The sequence below is a fragment of the Equus caballus genome, chromosome 4 (genome assembly GCF_041296265.1).
Source record: "Equus caballus isolate H_3958 breed thoroughbred chromosome 4, TB-T2T, whole genome shotgun sequence".
NCBI classification, from domain to species: domain Eukaryota; kingdom Metazoa; phylum Chordata; class Mammalia; order Perissodactyla; family Equidae; genus Equus; species Equus caballus.
The window spans coordinates 56,954,596-56,973,868 of record NC_091687.1 but is presented as its reverse complement, the minus strand read 5'-3'; the positions used below and the strand labels follow the sequence as shown (position 1 = coordinate 56,973,868).

Sequence of the window (19,273 nt, the reverse complement as noted above, 5' to 3'; positions counted from 1 at the left end):
GGCCGCCCAAACATGTCCTTGTCCTTATTCCTGGAACCTGTGAATATGCTACCTTCCATGTCAAAAGGGACTTTGCAGGTGTGATTAAGAATCTTGAGAAGGTAAGATAATCCTGGATTATCTATGTGGGCCCAATAAAATCACAATGGTCCTCATAAGAGGAAGAGAGGAAGGTGAAAGGCAGAGAGAGACAGATGTGAGGAAGGAAGCAGAGATGAGAGGGATGCAGGCCAAGGAACGGGCAGCTTCTAGAAGCTGGAAAAGAACAAGGAATGGATTCGTCTCTAGAGCCTACAAAGATTGATTATTGGTTTTTAGATTTTTTTTACCTCAGAACTATAAGATAATAAATTTGTGTTGTTTTAATCCACTAAATTTGTGGTAATTTGTTACAGCAGCAATAGAAAAGTAATGCAGGCTTTATCAGTGTGGTTTTGCTAAAAGGAAGCAAGTTGTATTACTTGAGGTACTATGTAGAGACAGTTAGTGATCCATATATTTTTTTATAATTGCAGCTTTCAAATGAGCTTTTTAATTTCTGGTAATTATTACTAATGGAGGGAAATAAATAAAGGCTTGAAAGTTACTGTTCTCCCAAACCTTCTATCCTCATTCTTCTGCTTCCAATTTTCCCAGTTTCCTGCCTTGACTAGTTTTTATGAGTGAGCTTTCCAATTAACCCATGATTCCACTTCACAAACTCTCTTGGAATAAGAGCTCATAACTAAAACAATGAATATACAGGTGGACACAAAAAGGAAATATTTTCATACACTAGGTCATATGCAAAGCACTATCAAGGTACTGTGTGAAGACAATGCATCTTAAATTTACTGATTTGGTGCCCTGAATAATGTGGCATTCATTACTTAAAGTCCATAAGTAAATATCAAGTTGTGACCTATAAACCTAAACATATTATTATTTAATAATTAATTTATAAGAGCTTTAATGACTGATTTAAAATTTAAAAACTAGATTTCAATCTGCTAAAGTACCTTTTCATTTCTTTCTTTCTTTCTTTCTTTCTTTTTTGGTGAGGAAGATTGGCCCTGTGCTAATACCTGTTGCCAATCTTCCTCTTTTTGCTTGAGGAAGAGTGGCCCTGAGCTAACATCTGTGCCCAGCTTCCTCTATTTTGTATGTGGGTTGCCGCCACAGCATGGCTTGATGAGCAGTGTAGGTGTGCACCCAGGATTCGAACCTGCAAACCTGGGCCACCAAAGCAGAGCGCACCAAACTTAACCACTATGCCACTGGGCCAGCATCATCTTTCTTTTTCTTTAGGATAAAAACTCAATTCCTTATTTAACTTCTTTTTCAGTTATGGAATACCCTGCTTTAAGAAAAGTATAGGAATTAAGAAGTCAGACATAAAACTGAGAAGGATGTGTGTACATGATTGTTCATTTTGAAAAAATTATTACAAGTATTCCTAAAATCCTGAACTCATCAAAGTAATTAATTCCATAGCTGATTAGAATAATTTTGGGGAGAAGTTGCTTTGATTCCATTAAAACTAGTGATTTAATTAAAATGATATAATTTAAAACCATTATAAGAACATGCAGCAATTTTAAATTTAAATTGTGGCAGTCTCTAAAAGCAGCTGGACTCTACTTACTTTCTGCCTTCATCAATTGATAACTCCACAGATCCTTGTGAACTGTTTTAGACCCCAATTCTCAGCATGGTTGCTTGTTGCAATGAGGGCAGTGACTTTATTTAAGAGAATGCTGCCTATGCAGCATCCTTTAGAATCTTTTGAAATAAAATGTGAAGAAAAATTAGGAAGGGCTCTTAATTAGAAAGGAAAGTGTTTTACTGACATCTGTAGGCAAGACCACGGGATTGCTGTTGGTCTGTTCCCAGGGAAGTAGGTATTGCAGGTGTCTGTGAATCCAGGGTGGTGGTTACAGGATGGGAACCTGAGGTTCTCCTGCTCTGAGGCTTTAAGCGCATTCATACCATGCTTCCTCTTCCTCCTGTCCATTCACCTCTGGAAAGAGAAACCATCAAGAGCTCTAGAGCAAAGGGGCCACAAGGCTTTCAGTGCCAATGCTTCTAAACAATACATCTGATTCTCAACTCCCCCAAACCTATTTTTATTTTGCATTTAAAAAAAAGTGGTATAATATACAAATGGCTTTAATTTTTTTCTCAAGATTTCGGATTACTGGCAGAGTGTACTTTAGAGAGGCTGGCTGTAAGTGTCACTGCAAATGGAAAAAAATACAATTAAGAATAGAGATAAAATCACTAGATGAAATCACATATTTAAGTAAATGAAAACATAACAGTTTACCAATATTGTTATTTACACACAGCTTTTAACTCATATATATATTACATTAAAAAAGTACATATAAAATTTAAACAAATTACTTGATTGAATAATAATAAAGGAACTTTTTGCCCATAATAAAAGTAGCTCTTATTTTAAGTAAAGAAGTGTTCATACACAAGAAAGCCTGTGATTTATTCTGCCAAACCCAAAGCTTGGAGTAATGGGGTCTTCAGGATGGATCATGGGAGGTATTTCACTTACTGGTGAAGTGGAAGATAACGACCTAATTCTGCCAGAAATTTTACATTGCAATACTCTCTATCCCCCAACAAAGGGATATAATGGAATTTTGGAAAACCGGGGATATTCATTGAAAGAAACATTGAGAGAGATATTATGAAAGAAATTCCTATCGTCTGGAGAAAAGGACTAGCTCAAAGTACTCTAATATGTGCAACAAAATGCTGGAAGTTCCAAATTAAAATCGTTCTCCCTGCAATGCAACAAGCTCAACTACATCTTACTCTCTGCTAAAATCTTTCAACTTAGTTAACTGGGTAATTTTCCCTCCGGGAATAAATTCTCAATTTTATGGGAGAAGTTCAAAACAGAATTCACTTTGCAGACAACTGCTTTACAAGCAAATGTGCTAGAACGTTTTTATAAAGTGAGGGATATAGGCATTATCTCACTTACATGAGTTTAGCAAATTTTTGTTTCCTCTTAAAAATCTGAAAGGACGATGGTGTGTAAACAGAACATGTGTGTACTTTAATAGCAGGATTCTAGGTATTGATTAATGCAATAAAAGAGATCAAAACATGCCAAATAATTACCAAGTACTCTTCCTTTACATCAACAGCGTCATTGCACTGACTGTGCATTTACTAATTTAAAATATACATCTTGATTTCTCAGGAGCTCTTGATGAGTTCCCTGTTCTTTTATCTTTCCATTGTGCAGAACCACTATCAAATCTGCGTTTTGTATTGTGGAGAGTCTGTGAGTGACCACCAGGCACGTCCTCCCCTTACGAGCATTATCAAGGGCGTGCTGAACCACCTAGAAGAGAGGAGGACCTGTGATCTCCAGCTTGGGTTAGATGCTAATAAACTTGCCCAAGTCAAATTGATTAAGGTAATCTAATAACATTCTTTGTGTATTTGCTTATCCCCAAGGAAACTGCCCTACTTTGTGAAATATTCACCATATTCAACAGAAATCTAGAAAAAGTAATTATAGACATATTAAGTAAGACTTTTAATTGGAAAAGCTTTTGTGACAATGAATAAAAATGACATGGTTGTTTGTATGTAACTGGTTTCAAACTCAAAGCCAGAAAGTAGCATTTCCACACCTAAGTAGAATTGTCTCATTTACTTGCTCTATTTCCTCTCATTGTATTATTACTATTTTTGGGGGTAGAATTTAGCTGTAAAACTGTCCTAGCTAAAACAGCATCTCAGCTACAATGAAGTTATAATGCTATATAGAGGAAATGAGAGTGGAGGGTGAAAAACAATATTTGTTGAATATATAAAATGTTCCAGTGATGGCTATCTCATTTAAATCCCTGAAAAAACCCTGTAAGTTGGGAGGTATTTTAATTTTTTTGATGAGTAAACCAAGATTCAAAAAGTCCAGGTCACATGACCAAGGTCACACACTGCTAGTAACTGACGAATCCAGGATTACAGCCCAGATATGTCTGATTCCAAAAGTCATGTTTTTTTCTTTTATAACACACAGTCTCCTTGGAAATCAAGAATGATAATCAAGGGCCGGCCGGTGGCCGAGTGGGTAAATTTGTGTGCTCCGCCTTGGTGGCCCAGGGTTTCACTGGTTCCAATCCTGGGCGCTGACATGGCACCACTCGTCAGGACATGCCAAGGCGGCGTCCCACACAGCACAACCAGAAGGACCTACAACTAGAATATACAATTATGTACTGGGGAGCTTTGGGGAGAAGAAGAGGAAGAAGAAAAAAACCGATTGGCAACAGATGTTAGCTCAGGTGCCAATCTTTAAAAAAAAAAGAATGATAATCATCTACAAATAACAATCATGTAATGGTTACCACATGGGTTCTTAGGATAGACACCTTCTATTAGAATTTTGGGAAGTTACTTGACTTTTCTAAGCCTTGGTGTGCTAATCTGTAAAATTAGCATGATGATAAAATAAGCTAATTCATCAAGTTGCTGTGAGGATTGAGATAATAACATATAATGAACACTTGATAAATACTAAAGATTATCATTCATTCAACCAATGTTCATTTAACAAGTAAGTGCCTACTATGTGCAAGAAACTACTAGGGGACAAAGACATAGCAAAATTAAACATCTGAAGAAGCTTGCAGTGTAGGTCTATTGTCAGACGTCTGTCTGTTTCCTTGTTTTCTTTTCAAATCAAGCTAACAGTCTGTAGAAGGTAGAGTAACTAGCAGGCTCTGACATTACAGTGTAGTTCACTCTTTTATGCATGTAGATTGCCTTACTAATTTATTTGGCATCATTAGAATACTAATAAAATAGGAAAGTTATTTTTCTTGGATTTTTTCTTTCAGTGAAGAAACATTTCAAGAATTGGGCTCCTTTTGATAATAAGGCCAATTCATGTGAGAAAACCTTTCTAGAACGTGAGGTGCCCTGTGTCCCTGCTCTCTCCCACCTCCCCACCAGCCTCTAACCGTGGTTTTTAAAGGCCAAAACCTTAATTAGAACTGGTGACCCTAGACTGCAATTCTCTCCAGGCCTTTCTTTTCTCAAACTGACCTTGATTTCTTCCACCATACTCCACTCTCGTATTTGATATATTTTGAGATGAAAGAAGAGGATGTTACCTTTTCACTCTCATTATCAAGGGCTGAAGTGGCCTCGTCCAACAATAAAATTTTTGGTTTTCGGAGAAGAGCCCTTGCAATAGCCAGTCTTTGTTTCTGGCCGCCAGAAAGCTGTGTTCCTTTCAGTCCAACTTGTGTGTTGTATTTCTATTACAGGAACATGCAATTAAGAAAGCAAGCCTTGGTTATTTGAATTAGCATGGGAACTGTGGGCGAGAACCATCTAAATATTTCAAATTTTGTTATTCTTGAAAATTTGTGTCCTAATGAGTGCTAAAATCTATTCTTGGGCTTTGTTACAAATAAATGCTAAACCAGCAGTAAACACTACCATCTCATTTACATATCTAATCTGATCACAAACAGCAGACCTTTGCCTTTGTGCTTCTACAAGAGAATTGTTCAAATTAAAGCATAAGAAAAAAAATTATTGGCAAGAAAAATGTTCCCAGTAAACACAAATATTTTTCCATTAAGTTACATTACCTTCTATTTTCAGGTCAAAATGACTTAAAATATCTAAACACAAGGAGATCATTGGGTTCCTTCACTTTACCTCTCTATAAGCTTCTATGGGCACATCTCTCCAAATGCTAGGAGCCATTCTCAACGGTGCAGGTGTCTTCCTGGCAATAAGTCAGGCCAGCATCTTGAGACAGTCTCTCCATCTTTTCAGGCCATAACAGTGATATTTAGCACTTCACAATGTTTTCACAGCTCTCCTACTTAATAATGACCCCTTCTCCAGTGTTTTCCTCAATAGAACGGTAAAGGAAATTTCTCACATATCCTGAAGCCCTCGTAGTCTGCTAAATCACAATTAGTCAGTTCAGTTGGTGCAAGCAGGCTCCCACTTGTTTTCTAAATTGTCCCATTGACTTTGCTTCCCTCCAAGGTTTCACATTACTTTCTATTAGCTGTCACCAGTTGTCTAACAAATACATGCCACTGGTACCCAGATAAGAATGTGTGGATGGATCAACTCCACTGGGAAGGCAACTCCAAGTGTATAACCTTCTAAAAGTGAATCCTATCCTGTATGAGCATCACAGACAAGATGCAGCATATGATTAATATGCTGTTCATTTTGTCTTAGTACCCTGGAGAAACTTGAATGAATTGCCTTTCCCTCCATATCTGACTGCCTTCAGGAGGTACCATTCGACAGAGGGCGTTGAGAGAGCCTGTGACATAACCTTGTGATAAATGTGCCTACTTCATCTCAAAGTTTATTTTTCAATTTAAAATGCACAGTTGCTTGCTTTATATCAAACAACGGGGGTCTGAATTACTAATGCCCAGTAAAAGTATCTTTTCTAAAGTGAATGCTTGACAAAGAAAACAGACTTTAGCTATCTCCCCTGTGATTTTATCTGGGACTGAAAGCTGGCTGGGCCTCTTCCTCCTAAGATGCACTTTATTACATTTGGAATCACAGGGCAGGATAATCAAAAAACTATGTCATTCATTTCCACTCTGCAAAGTTCCCATCCAAATTAGAGAATCCAATCTTAAACCAAAACTTGAGAGAGGATTGGGTGGGAATGATAATGGGCTTGTAGCTCTTTCTCCCAGTCTAGCTTAAATTGTACATGGATTCTTCTTGTGAAGCTGAAGAAGATGCAATTCTAACTTATAAATCACCTTGCATTTCTTGGCTTTCTCTGGATTGCAGGAAGATGTCTCAAGAGCGAATTGGATGAAAATTAAATTCAGATGTTTTTGCCCATCATTAAGCAGAATAGATTATAAATGTGAATATACACATTGTCTTAATAGCAACCCAAAAAGATTTTCAGATACTTAAAGTGAAGGTTTTTATTTTTTAATGAAGGATCATGGAGTTCCATCCTTTCCTGTTTAAACTGAAAATTTAAGTCAGTTGTCTGGCAAACACTGGGCTGGTGAGTGCCTGGAAATCACCTGTTTTTTGTGACACTCAAGGGGCAACAGTTCCTCAATATGAACCTGAAGCTAAAAGCTAGTTGGGTCCTGGAAGAAACATTGGAGAGTCTAATCCTAAACCAACTGCATTCTGGAAAGTCCCATGGGCCTTGGCGAGGAGTTTCAAGGGTGGTCGAAGTCCTACTCAAGGAGCCATGATGTGGTTTGACTGAGAGCTGCCACTGTATGATATTGTAGGGACTAGGGGGCATCCATACCTGGTGTGTTTCTCAGAGGATCCTTAAGACCAAGATGGTGTTGCTTCGGCTCCTCTCCCATGCTCCAGGCCCATATTTCTAAATGCCTTCAGGTCATCTTCATGGCATATACCATAGACGCATTACCCTTAGGTCACTCCAGATTGACTCCTTGCTATTCACTCTCACAGTTTGAGCTATCAGACAGGTCCATAATCCCTTACCTGAAATCCTTAGGGCTATAGCTGTTCAAGAATCCCTCCCCCATTTTTTTTTTTACTTTAGAAGAAAATATACTATAAATTATATATACTATATATTATATATATTTAATATACAACATATTATATATTATTTAACACCACCAGAAAGGTCTTGGGATGCAACTGGTAATCAAATACGTGAACATTTGTGAAAAAATATTTGATTATTTATTCTAAGTAGGATTAATGAAGATTTCATATAGCCTCACATCATATTGGCCATGAAACAAATTTGCACTAAACATACAAAATTTCTGTGTGTGTGTGTGGGAGGGGAGGGCATGGAGTTTAAGAGCTTTTGGAAATTGGAAGTGGGGAAAAGGAAATGTAGACCTGCATTTCTCTCATCCAGACTGTTGTAAAGCACCAGGACTTGCCCCTCTAATGCCAGTTGGCTATTGCAACAGAGGCCACAGAACCTCCTGAATGAGCAAATAAAAGGCTGAGCTTCAGTAGCAAGTTTTTTCCTTTAAAAATTTGATCATGTCATTCCTCTGCCCAAAAACATCTAGTGGTTTCCGATTTCCAGTAAGACAGAGTTCAAACTTCTTAGCCTGGTATATCAGAACCTTCACATTTAGTCCCTGCTTATATTTTGGCCTCTTCTTCTCAATTCCCCACTTTATGCTTTATGTTCAGGATTTTAAATTTATTTCCCCCCAAACACCTAAAAACTTTTTACACGTATATGTTTCTGTGTGAGCTTACGTTGCCTTCTAAGAATGGATCTGTCCCTTCTCTGCCTGGTGAACTCCTACTCATTCTTCAAAACCCAGCTCAAAGCAACATCCTCCATTTGGTTTTCTCTGAGCACCTGGAGACTTTGCCATTCCTTCCTTTGTACTCTCATCACATGCTCTGTGTGTCTTTATTACAGCAGGCTGCCAAGTGTATCATACACTTTCTTGCTCACTTTCCAGAGACAATCTTGAGCCAAGTCCTGGCAATTCCACTTTTGCAATCTTTTAAATCGTTTTCTTTGCTTTATTTCACTTTATAATTTGTAATTCATGCCTTTATAACTTAAGCCTGGAAATAGCTCCTGAGTGATCTCCTAAACCTCCGGTCTCTTCCTTACTCCAAATGGTCATTTACATTGCTGCTAGATTAGTAGTTCCAATGTCCTATTCCAAAATGATATTTTGGCACCAGATTTCTTTGTGGTTCTACATATTTTGGGAGGTAACAGTGATATGAAGATAAACTAAAGTCAAATTCGAAAACGCTGAGAAACAAGCTATTCTTTCTTTTAGGAAATAATATCTTGGTTCTCAAAGTTTACAGTAAAAAGTTAGCACACTGAATCTCTACAGTATGTAGTTTTGGGTAAATTTGAGAAATAGTACAATAAAAAGAATGAAAGATAAACAATTTAAGAATAAAGGTCAAATTGTACAAATATAAAATGGATAGCATTTTACCATATGTAAATTTAAGAAAAAAAACTATCAGAGTTAAGTGGATAATAATCTGACCACGAATCAACAGTGTGGTGAATGCCTTGGTTAAAAAAGGGAATTACCATTGAAAGACACTTACAGGGTCAGAATATTTATAAAAAATATGTTAATCCTTCCATTATAGTTAGTAATGCAGAACCTTACTGGAGTGAGGGAAATTGTATTAATGGTCTGCTCCTGGTTGTAGGCCTTGTTTAGTATGGAGGGGATGGTGAGGGAAGATCTAGTAGTATAAAAGAGAGTAGGTGACCATTATCCTCCCCCAAAGAAGAGGGTATTAGAATAGTTGTTTGATATAATGATTATTAAATTTTGGCATTTCCTTTTAAAGTGAGATATAAAATGACATTATAAAATTTGTTTCTAGGGCCAGCCCCATGGCCAAGTGGTTAAGTCCACACTCTGCTTCAGCGGCCCAAGGTTTTGCTGGTTCAGATCCTGGGCACAGAACTAGCATTGCTCATCAAGCCAGGCTGAGGGGGTGTCCCATACAGCACAACTAGAAGGACCTACAACTAGAATATACAACTAGGTACTGGGGGGCTCTGGGGAGAAGAAGGGAAAAATAAAATAAGATTGGCAATAGATGTTAGCTCAGGGCGATTCTTAAAAAAAGAAATTTGTTTCTAATTAAGAGTATCTATATTTTAATTTTACTTTGTGTGAGAGTGTATGTAGGTATAAACACTCTGGTGTTCCAAGCACTGTAAGTTATGATTACCCATCTCTGAGCTCTAATTCCAGATTTGTTTCAATGCTTGCTATGCCAAAGACTTCTCTACGGTTAGCCAAGGTTTTTAACTTTTCTGAGATTTCGCATGAGCTGTCACAGTCAATACAGAGAGGAGACAAAAATGGCAGGCACAGACCTAACGCTCTAGTGGGGAGAGGAGACACTAACAGGTCAATAAGCACTCAGGATAATTTCATACCGTGATAAATGTCCTGAAGACTATGTGATAGGTGACAGGCATGGTTGGGACTCTAAGGTGGCCAGGGAAGGCCTTTGCAAAGGTGATATTTTAAGGAGGTTGAAAGTTAAGGAGCTGGCTCTTCAAAGAGCCAAAGGAAGTGAGGTCCCAGCTGAAGAAACAGCAAGTGTAAATGTCCTGAGGTAGGGAAGAACTTGGCATGTTCAGGAATCAGAAAAAAGGCCAGCATGGCTAGAGAAGAGTGAGCATATGGTGAGGAGTGAGCTAGAGAGGCAAGCAGGGCCAGATCACAGAAGGCCTTGCCAGCCACATAAGGTGTTTGGACTTTATTCTAAGTGCAAAGGGATGCCATTAGGAAGTTTTAGCAGGGAGGGATCTGGTCTAATTTATGTTTTTAAAGGATCTCTCTAGTTGCTGTGAAGAAGAAGAATTATAAAAGGGCAAGAGTGAAAGCAGGAAGACAAATTAAGAGGCTGCTGGAGTTGTCCAGAGGGGAATGATGGTGGTGTAGACATGAGTAGAGTGTAAATGGATAGAAGGTGAAGAATCGAAAAATGAAAATTAAATCAGTGAATGTTAATACAGTTTGGTCTTGGAAAAAACAGTCACACAAAATTCTCAAACTTTGCTTTTTACATCCAACTACATTAGATGCTGGCAATAAATAAATTGTATAATCAACCCTTAGGCCCAGTAAATTACTTGGGCTTACTTGGCAGCTTTGTAGTTCAAGATTTCAGATATTTTCTTACCTCAGGGAGACCCTCAATAAAAGAATGGATATTCGCTGCATTTGCTACTTCTTTTATCTCATCTAACGGCACAACACGGCTGTTATCACCATAGGCAATGTTCTCGGCAATGCTACAGTTGAAGAGCACAGGCTCTTGAGAAACAATTGCTATTTGGGAACGGAGCCATTGTATGTTCAATTCCTTTGCATCCACACCATCAAAAAGCTGCCAAAAGCATAATGGAGAATGGTATGTGAAGATCCAACAACAGTATCATGTTACAGTTCACTGTATTCAAACATACACAAATCAAAACAAGGTTAGGAATTCAAGCTATTTCATGGTATAATGTTACCCAAGGAAGGCTCATAAATCATATGCTGTATAGAAGCAGACTGCACATAACTGACTAACATGCCGACTCCTAAACTTACTTGACATTTCTAGGAATGACCACATATTCTAGAGACCTGCCCAAAGTCTAAAGTCTGGTGCTCTGTACTGAAGTCAGATGGAAAATGAACAACTTCCACTGTAACAGGATCCCACTTTATTAAAGCCCAGTGAGAGAGTAGACGTAGACTGATACAGTAGTTCACGTGTAGAAATATGTTATTTTGTACATAGCCATGTTTATTCATATGAACAAATAGCAACACTCAACTACATTTGATGAGCATATCTACTATGTGATGGGACTTTTCAGGCACTGGGGAAATAGCGGTAAACAAGACAAAACTCTCCTGCACCTTAAATTTTAGTGGAGAGAGGAAGGCAATAAACACACTAACAACTCAAACTCAGAAGAAGAAAGTGTCCTGAAGACAGGATGGTGGGATAAAGAGTGACTGAGGATGTGGGAAGTGGGTGGGTGGATGCATCATTTTCTATAGACTTATCTAAGAAGCCCTACCTAAGGAAGTAACATTTAGATTGAGATATGAATGATGAGAAGGAGCCAGCAAAGAAGTAAGAGTAAGAACATTCTATGCAGGGGAATAGCAAGAACAAAGGCCCATAAATGTGTTCAAAGAACATAAAGAAGCCAGTGAGACTGACACACAGTGCACAATGACGTAGGGAGTGACAGGAGAGGAGTCTGGAGAGAGAGGAAGATCCTGAAGGACCTTGATTGATGATATGGATTCTGGCTTATTCTAACTGCAGTGGGAAACCATTGGAGAGTTAAAAGAGGGAGTGTACTATGCTATGAGCAAATAGATGAGTGCTACCTAATTTCGGTACTCATTGTTAACTCATTGTTCTTACTGGTAACAACGCAGCCATTTTGGACCATTCCGTTGTGCAAATAGTCATTGAGAATCTGTGATGGGGAAAAGACTGAACTGCAGGAGAATGAGGACTAATATGACAGTCTGACTTTTAGGAGCTTATGGTTTTTTGTGGGGAGGAGGAGGCAGAACAGGAAGTTATGTTTGTATGTGTGACGTATATTGGTTGCGGGGAGAGGATAATTGAAAACCTGAATATAAGGTAGGGTAAGAAAAGTGCTAGGTGAGAAAAACTGTCCTTGGAGTTCAAAGGAGGGAGAGACTGCATTTTTTTGAGACCGGAATGCAGGACTTAACAGAGCTGATTCAAATAATCTCTAATCATGCATAAGGTTTTGAGAGTTGGGGGAGTGGGGATGGCCAGCAGGAACAGCAGGATTCCTGAACCAGGGAGGCAGAGAAAACTATTATCTCTGTCTTAAATCAGAAGAGAATAAAGAAAAAGCCCAGATGTAGATATTAGACCCATACTCCAATACCTGTATTCTAAAAGAATTCCATGGCTTATAAGATCAAAATTTCTGCTGCCATAATGGTTGAAGAATCTTTGGGTCTTTGTAGTTAGCCTCTAAGTCCTATCCATCAAAAAAGTCCTGTCCCTCATTTCTGTTATTGGTTTGCTTGTCCTCTAAGTTAAGGGATAGAGATTTTTTTGGATAACTACTGCACTGTTTGCCCTACCCAAACCAGTGAGGAAGCTTAAGTTCAAGGGAATGTTTAAGGATAGCACCACCAACACCCAAATAAGTTGTATTTAAATTCAGTCTTACCACTTGTCCTTTCACGGGGTCATAAAATCTCTGCAGAAGTTGGACAGAAGTGCTTTTCCCACAGCCACTGCTCCCAACAAATGCTACTGTCTTCCCTTTTTCAATAATGAGGGATAAGCCACGAAGGATGAGAACATCTGGGCGACACGGATAGAAGAAGGAGACTTCTCGAAATTCTATATTCCCTTCACATGTGTCCTGTAAAAGACAGTTGGCATTGTTTAGAAGGATGACTTAGAAAGGTTGTAACACATTATAACACACTGGCTGAGTGCTTTCTGAAATCTGTGTGTTTCCACAACCATTTTAATTTTAAACCATTGTATTCTTTTCTGTAGAGCTGCTAACTGCACATTGGTTTCTGTCACTTTTGTTTTGATTTTTATATCAGTAATTCTTCTGGTCTTTACTACTGGACTTCACCAAGTTCCTAAAAAGCACTGGTTTCCTTCAGCCTCACTACCTACACACAATCCAATCTGCAGTTTAGCTGTTTGACTAGCTCCTCTGAATAAATACATCATTTTTTAAAAATTTAATTTGTGCTTTACAAACCTTTATTACTAAATTAAGAATAGCTGGGGTCCTCATAAACTGTATGCATAAATGTTATTTTTGTAAGTTGGACCATGTCTTAGAGTTAATAAACATTACATTTTGAATTCAGAATTATCTTTGTTTTCAGTTAATCATTATTTGGCAGTGACACTTGCCTAAAAGTTTATTTTTCTCTCTATGCTTCAATCTCTTAAGTGGTTGACAACTTATAAACAAATACTTAACATACACCAGGGATGTTTATAAAAGACTTCCCAGAACTATCGCTAAATGATGATTAACTTCCCTTCATATATTTGGTTCATAAGATTTTAGGTTATTTTGAACTTCATGTTTGCCCTCAATCAATTGCATTTTAATTAATTTAGTCAGGATTAACAGTCACGCTCAGCATATTCTGAGCCCAGCATACAGGTAGGAGGCAAGGGTAGGTGGAGGGGAGGAGCACCAAAAAATGTCTGACAATAATATTATTCTGTTGTCAAAGGAATGAAATGTTAACATGTGGTTAAGAGTTCTAGAATTAGAAAAAAATATCTGGAAGGATATACGCCAAAACGTTAAGCGTAGTAGTAGCTTATTTTCAGTTTATTCAAACTTTCTGTTTTGCCCCCTACAGCATATGAATATTATTTGTGCAAAAAAGGTTAAAAGAAAAAACCCAGAATACTGCAGAATAATGGAGAGTGCAATTATTTCTCTGTATGCTCTGGTACCTTTGGGAAAGGCATAGAGAGATGTTTTAGACTTCTAGACTTGAACACATTTTAAAATTTATTCTTAACTATTTTAAACATTTTATTATGGAAGATTTCAAACATCTATAAAAGTAGAGAGAATAATGTAATAGGTTGCCACATGCCTATCTCCCAGCTTCAATGATTATCAATATTTGCCAATTTTGTTTTACCAGACTTTAACTTTTAAAAGCATAGGGAGTGATATTTAGAAGTATTCGTATATTAAATAAAATGAAAATTAAATAAGTTAATTTTATAGTCTTTATAAGAAACATTTTCATAGTCTATGTCGTGTATATAGTTCTATGAGGACATTTATCAGTGAGACTCTCAATCCTACTACCGTAACGTTTAGAAAGAAATGAGTAGCAATATTATTATACATGTAAATTGCAAGACTAAAAAAGTTTCCTACACCATTTACTTTCTAAAGAAAAAGTATGAAATCTTATTTTGACCATATCTTTGAGCATTCTATTTTGAGAGTTTCAAGATCTTTTTATTTTTGTCACTAACAACTGGCATTTGTTTTAATAATTATGCAGTTCTAGTGATAGTGTTTTAAGCTGTCATACATATACATCTTTTAAAATTCTAGAGCAAAATAATTTGAAATGAAAAATTTCTTTTAAGTATACCTAATGGCTATTTTTACTTTTAAATTTAAAATGTCTAGAAAGGTCTTAAAATTGAACATATATGGGGGCTGGCCCCGTGGCCGAGTGGTTAAGTTCGCGCGCTCCGCTGCAGGCGGCCCAGTGTTTCGTTGGTTCGAATCCTGGGCGCGGACATGGCACTGCTCGTCAGACCACGCTGAGGCAGCGTCCCACATGCCACAACTAGAGGAACCCACAACGAAGAATACACAACTATGTACCGGGGGGGTTTGGGGAGAAAAAGGAAAAAATAAAATCTTTAAAAAAAAAAAAAAAAAAAAAAAAATTGAACATATATTTAATGTACAAGACTACAATTGAGAGGCTTGTTTTGAAATTATATAATCTCCCTATTATTTTCCTTTTAATATTAATAGTCCTTTAGAGTTTGTGGCTAAATATGTACATGAATTTAATAAATATAGTTCCTTCTTTTTCCTGTTCTGTTTGCCGATATATTTCCAATGAAAAATGGCATCTGAAGCAGCAGGGCACTGTTTACTTTGCATATATTATCAGAGAAAAAAACCGAATAAACCCTAATGCAAATCTTCACCCAAGATTAAAACTTTTGTCATCCAAATAAAATTAAATATATAAATCAATCTTTTGTTCAAGAACATTCTCATGGCATCAGGCAAATAAATAAACTAGAAGCATATGTTTTTTAATATAAAATACGTATATTTTAGTAGTAGAGGTGAAAATTTCATTAAGACAGGACCCCCTATCTCCCTTGGTAGCCATTACAATTATTTTATCCAAGCTTTTAATTCTTTATAGCACTATCTTTGGCAAAGTTATCAAATAATGACTTCATTTAAGTCTCTCTTTAGAGACCATGCATATGGACAATTAATAATAAATGGACATTTAAAATCATAGTTGTGCTTACTGTTTCTTTCCCTTCTTGACTATAGCTGTCTATAGTTGGTTTCTTTTCCAACAAAGCAAACAGATGTGCAGCCCCAGATTTGGCTCTCGAATATTCAGGTGCCAAAACAAATGTTTCTCCAATGGCCATAGCTCCGTATGCAATTGCAGTAAAAACTCTATCAAAAGATAAAGCATTTGAATCTAGTTAGGTACATTTTCAAACAATGGAGCTCTAAAAGTAAAGGAAAAAGCAGGCACAGGAATATAATCTTTTGGCTTAGACAGCACGTCTAACGCTGAATGCCTAACAATGATATCTCTTTTGCAATTTTCTACCACACAGTGATTATCCTTTGCTCTGTACACAAAAATAACCTTTGGAGCTCAGGTAATCTTAAAAATTTCTTTTCCAATTAGGGACATAGATCAAAGGCCCTAACTAGTGAATATAAATGTTCTTAGCCACCTTGATATAAGGCTCACTTGCTTAGAGATTTGACAGAGAATTCAACTGATAAGAGGAAGAATGAGTCTCCAGTAGTGAGATCTGAATTTACACAGTTGATATGAATTTTTTTTTCTTCTTTTGCATATAATGTAGTTAGAACAAATAATTGATGCCAGATGATTGGTTATCTCTCTGAAGTGCTACATGATGTAAAGAGAGCAAAGCACAGAGATTGTCCCTTGTTAAGGTCCTCAAAACAAAATTTGACTAAAATACACTTTAGCAGGACTAGAAGAAGAGCTTTGATCTTTGAAGTTTGCTATAGATTGTGATCTGTTTCAAAACATGTTAATTATAAAATGGTAAGTATGCAAATGATGTTTGGAAGCATACAGAACATTCACAGAAATGTGGCATATCACGTGGCCATGGCTAAGTATTTTTCTCTCATTTGATTTTTCATTTTAGACAGGAAAACATTTTACTGGAATGAAAAATAATGCATCTCAGTAGCAGAACAAAAGGTATAATTCACCTAAGACTGGACAAGCTTCACTGGCAATATTTAAACACTAGGCAGTAAAAGGACATCACAGAACCCAGTTGCTTGTTTGCTGTGCTGGATCACAGCAAGATAAACATGTCTGGTCTCCTTGTGAATCTCTCTGGAGGTGGAACCTACCAATGGGTGGATGTTGATGCAATCTCTTCAGTGACCTAGATCTCAGATCATGAATCGTGTTGTCTTTACAAAGGTTAAATACAGTGTAAAATATAAAAACAACCAGTTTACTGGCAAGCCTCATGCTAAATTTATTGTAGCCACTAGTTCTCTGATGTTAAGGCATTCTAAGTACTAATACAGAAATTGTTTAATGTGAAAATACCATTCAAAATACTTAATACTCAGCTGTAAATATCAGAAGTGGTTATTGAGCTAAGGTAACACATTAGAGTTGTTTTTTTTTTTTTTTAATGGAAGGAAAAAATCAGACTTAACCCTCAGACTGATTCAAGAGTCAGCAGGTGAGATGGGAAGATAATTGGATTACAAGTGAGGAGACCTGGATCCTTGACCCACAAGGATCCTGGACCCACAAGCTTCCCAGAACAACTGAGAAAATACCTTCTTCCTCTGATTTGAGATGTGCCAAAATATCTACCTGCCTAAAATCTCCACCATTAAAAGTCAGTTTAAGCATTAGGCATAAATGTACAGAGGCTAATGTCTTTGTTAGGTCACTCTTAAAATGGAAATTTACCAAGAAGGCCTTCCATTTAGAATTTGGTCTGTGAGAAGTTAGATGTGTGAGATGAGCTCCAGGTATCTGCATTTTTAACAAGCTCCTTGATTGGTGAGTTGCAAAACCACTGATTTAGAGAATGGCACATTCTTTTTACTTAAGGAGGTTTCTAGTTGGAAGGAGTTTTCTTTGTAAACCTCTTCCATTCAGTTAGTTGATTAGATAGAAAACTGTCTAGTCACCCTAGACTCCAGAAAGCACATGGTCTTCTAGGCCAGGTATAATTTAGTGTGCCAAAGAGACACTTGTGACACATTCATGGTAGCTGGGGGCCACATTGGGTCTCTAAGAAGGCTGGAGACTTTGGTGTTGAAGGCAAATCTCATCTATTCACATTTTGTACAACCCTGTATCCATATTTTGCAGAAACTCTCTCCTTTGTCTATACTATAAAAGTATGAGCATCCCTACTTTGTCTGTAGTCTGGTTGAATGAAACTCAAATAACAAGTGATACTAGTGGCCCTAGCTCAGATAGATCCCTGTTTCTCCCTTCCTTCAGGGAACTGGGAAATACCAATGTGATACTGTTCATTAATCATGGTTCTGATGTTAATAGTCTTCCATATGCTATGACAGCTAAAATGTTTATGTCTCCAGAAATGACCCTTTTTAATGAATTTCGTGAAAAGAAATTCAGGAAGTACCTAGGCCAGTAGGAGGAGGAATTTTTGTACTGGGGCCTTTTAATTCTCCTATATTTTAGGGTCATAAAATAACATTAAGCATGTTATTTGTTCCATTTATGTCAAGAATCAGCCCAGCTCTGGATATTCAAATGTTTGGAAAACTACGCAAGAATTTTTAAAAAAATAATTTTACAGAAAGAGTCTATGAAACTTTGTCTACAGAATTCATAAAATAATGATTATAATGATAATAACAGAAAAAATTGTCCACTAAGCAAAGCTTCTGACATCTTGAATCATGAACTTGAATCTGTGCTCTCCTACTTGCTGGTTAAGTGACTTTGGGCAAGGTAGGTAACCTCCTTGAGTCTTACTTAATTTTCCCCATCTATAAAATGGGAATCATAATATTTCATAGGGTAGTTGAAAGGATTAAGCAGATAATGTACAAAAAATCCTTCATACTGAATAAGGATTCAATCAAGGTTTGGTGTTACAGTGATTATCATATGAAACAGAATAGTTGGCAGTCTTGAGAGGTCCCTTTCAAGAAACATCCTATCTGATGTCACTTGCAGGCAAGATAGTGATTAGCATGATTCTGAGTTTGTATCATTCTTTTTCTTCTTTCTTTCTTTCTTTTTTTGCTGAGGAAGATTCACCCTGAGCTAACATCTGTGCAAATATTCCTCTATTTTTTTGTATGTGGGTCATCACCACAGCATGGCTGATGAGTGGTATAGGTCCATGCCCGGGTTCTGAACCTGTGAACCCCAGGACACTGAAGCAGAGCACATCAAACTTAACCACTACACCATGGGGCTAGCCCCTGTATCATTGTTTAACTGAGAAAAGTCTTTGCTTAGTTTTAACCTAAACAAATCTCAGCATGTAGAAGTAGACTCCCAATTACAAACATCCTATTTTTATATAAATAGTTATCTTTGACTTAGACCTGGTCCTTCTGCCAAAGCACCTGGTGTTATGTGTATGCATGTAGAAGGGAAGAAAAATAGGAGAATCCATGAAAAACAGGAGTAGAATCTGTAAAAAGTAGAATCTGGAAGCACATTTTTAGGAATGACTGGACTGCCTAACCATGCATCACTCCAAATTTCCCCCTTTATTTTTGATTCAGTCATTCATTCAGTAAATATTTATTGTGTGCCTACTATGTGCCAAGCTCTTGTTTTTGGCTCTAGGGAAATGTCAGTAACCAAAAGAGGCCAAGTCCTGCCTTTGCTGAGCTTACAGTCTATGCACTCAGTAAATAAGGAAATAAAAAAGATAATGTCATATAGTGGTAAGTGCCATACACAAAATGAAACATGGTAATGGG

The 19,273-nt window shown here is 37.2% G+C and overlaps 1 protein-coding gene across 1 annotated transcript in view; it reads right to left on the bottom strand.

The window, feature by feature from the left end:
- Nucleotides 1–1,804: 1,804 nt before the first annotated feature.
- Nucleotides 1,805–19,273, bottom strand: part of ABCB5 (ATP binding cassette subfamily B member 5) — a 142,530-nt gene continuing 125,061 nt past the window's right edge. The window contains exons 26-31 of the mRNA XM_023639344.2: nucleotides 15,574–15,730; nucleotides 12,725–12,922; nucleotides 10,681–10,887; nucleotides 5,133–5,279; nucleotides 3,124–3,349; nucleotides 1,805–2,216 (exon numbers count right to left, since the gene is read on the bottom strand). Of these exons, the coding sequence (XP_023495112.1) occupies nucleotides 3,152–3,349; nucleotides 5,133–5,279; nucleotides 10,681–10,887; nucleotides 12,725–12,922; nucleotides 15,574–15,730 (907 nt within the window). The 3' untranslated portion in view covers nucleotides 1,805–2,216; nucleotides 3,124–3,151. The remainder of the gene's footprint in view (nucleotides 2,217–3,123; nucleotides 3,350–5,132; nucleotides 5,280–10,680; nucleotides 10,888–12,724; nucleotides 12,923–15,573; nucleotides 15,731–19,273) is intronic.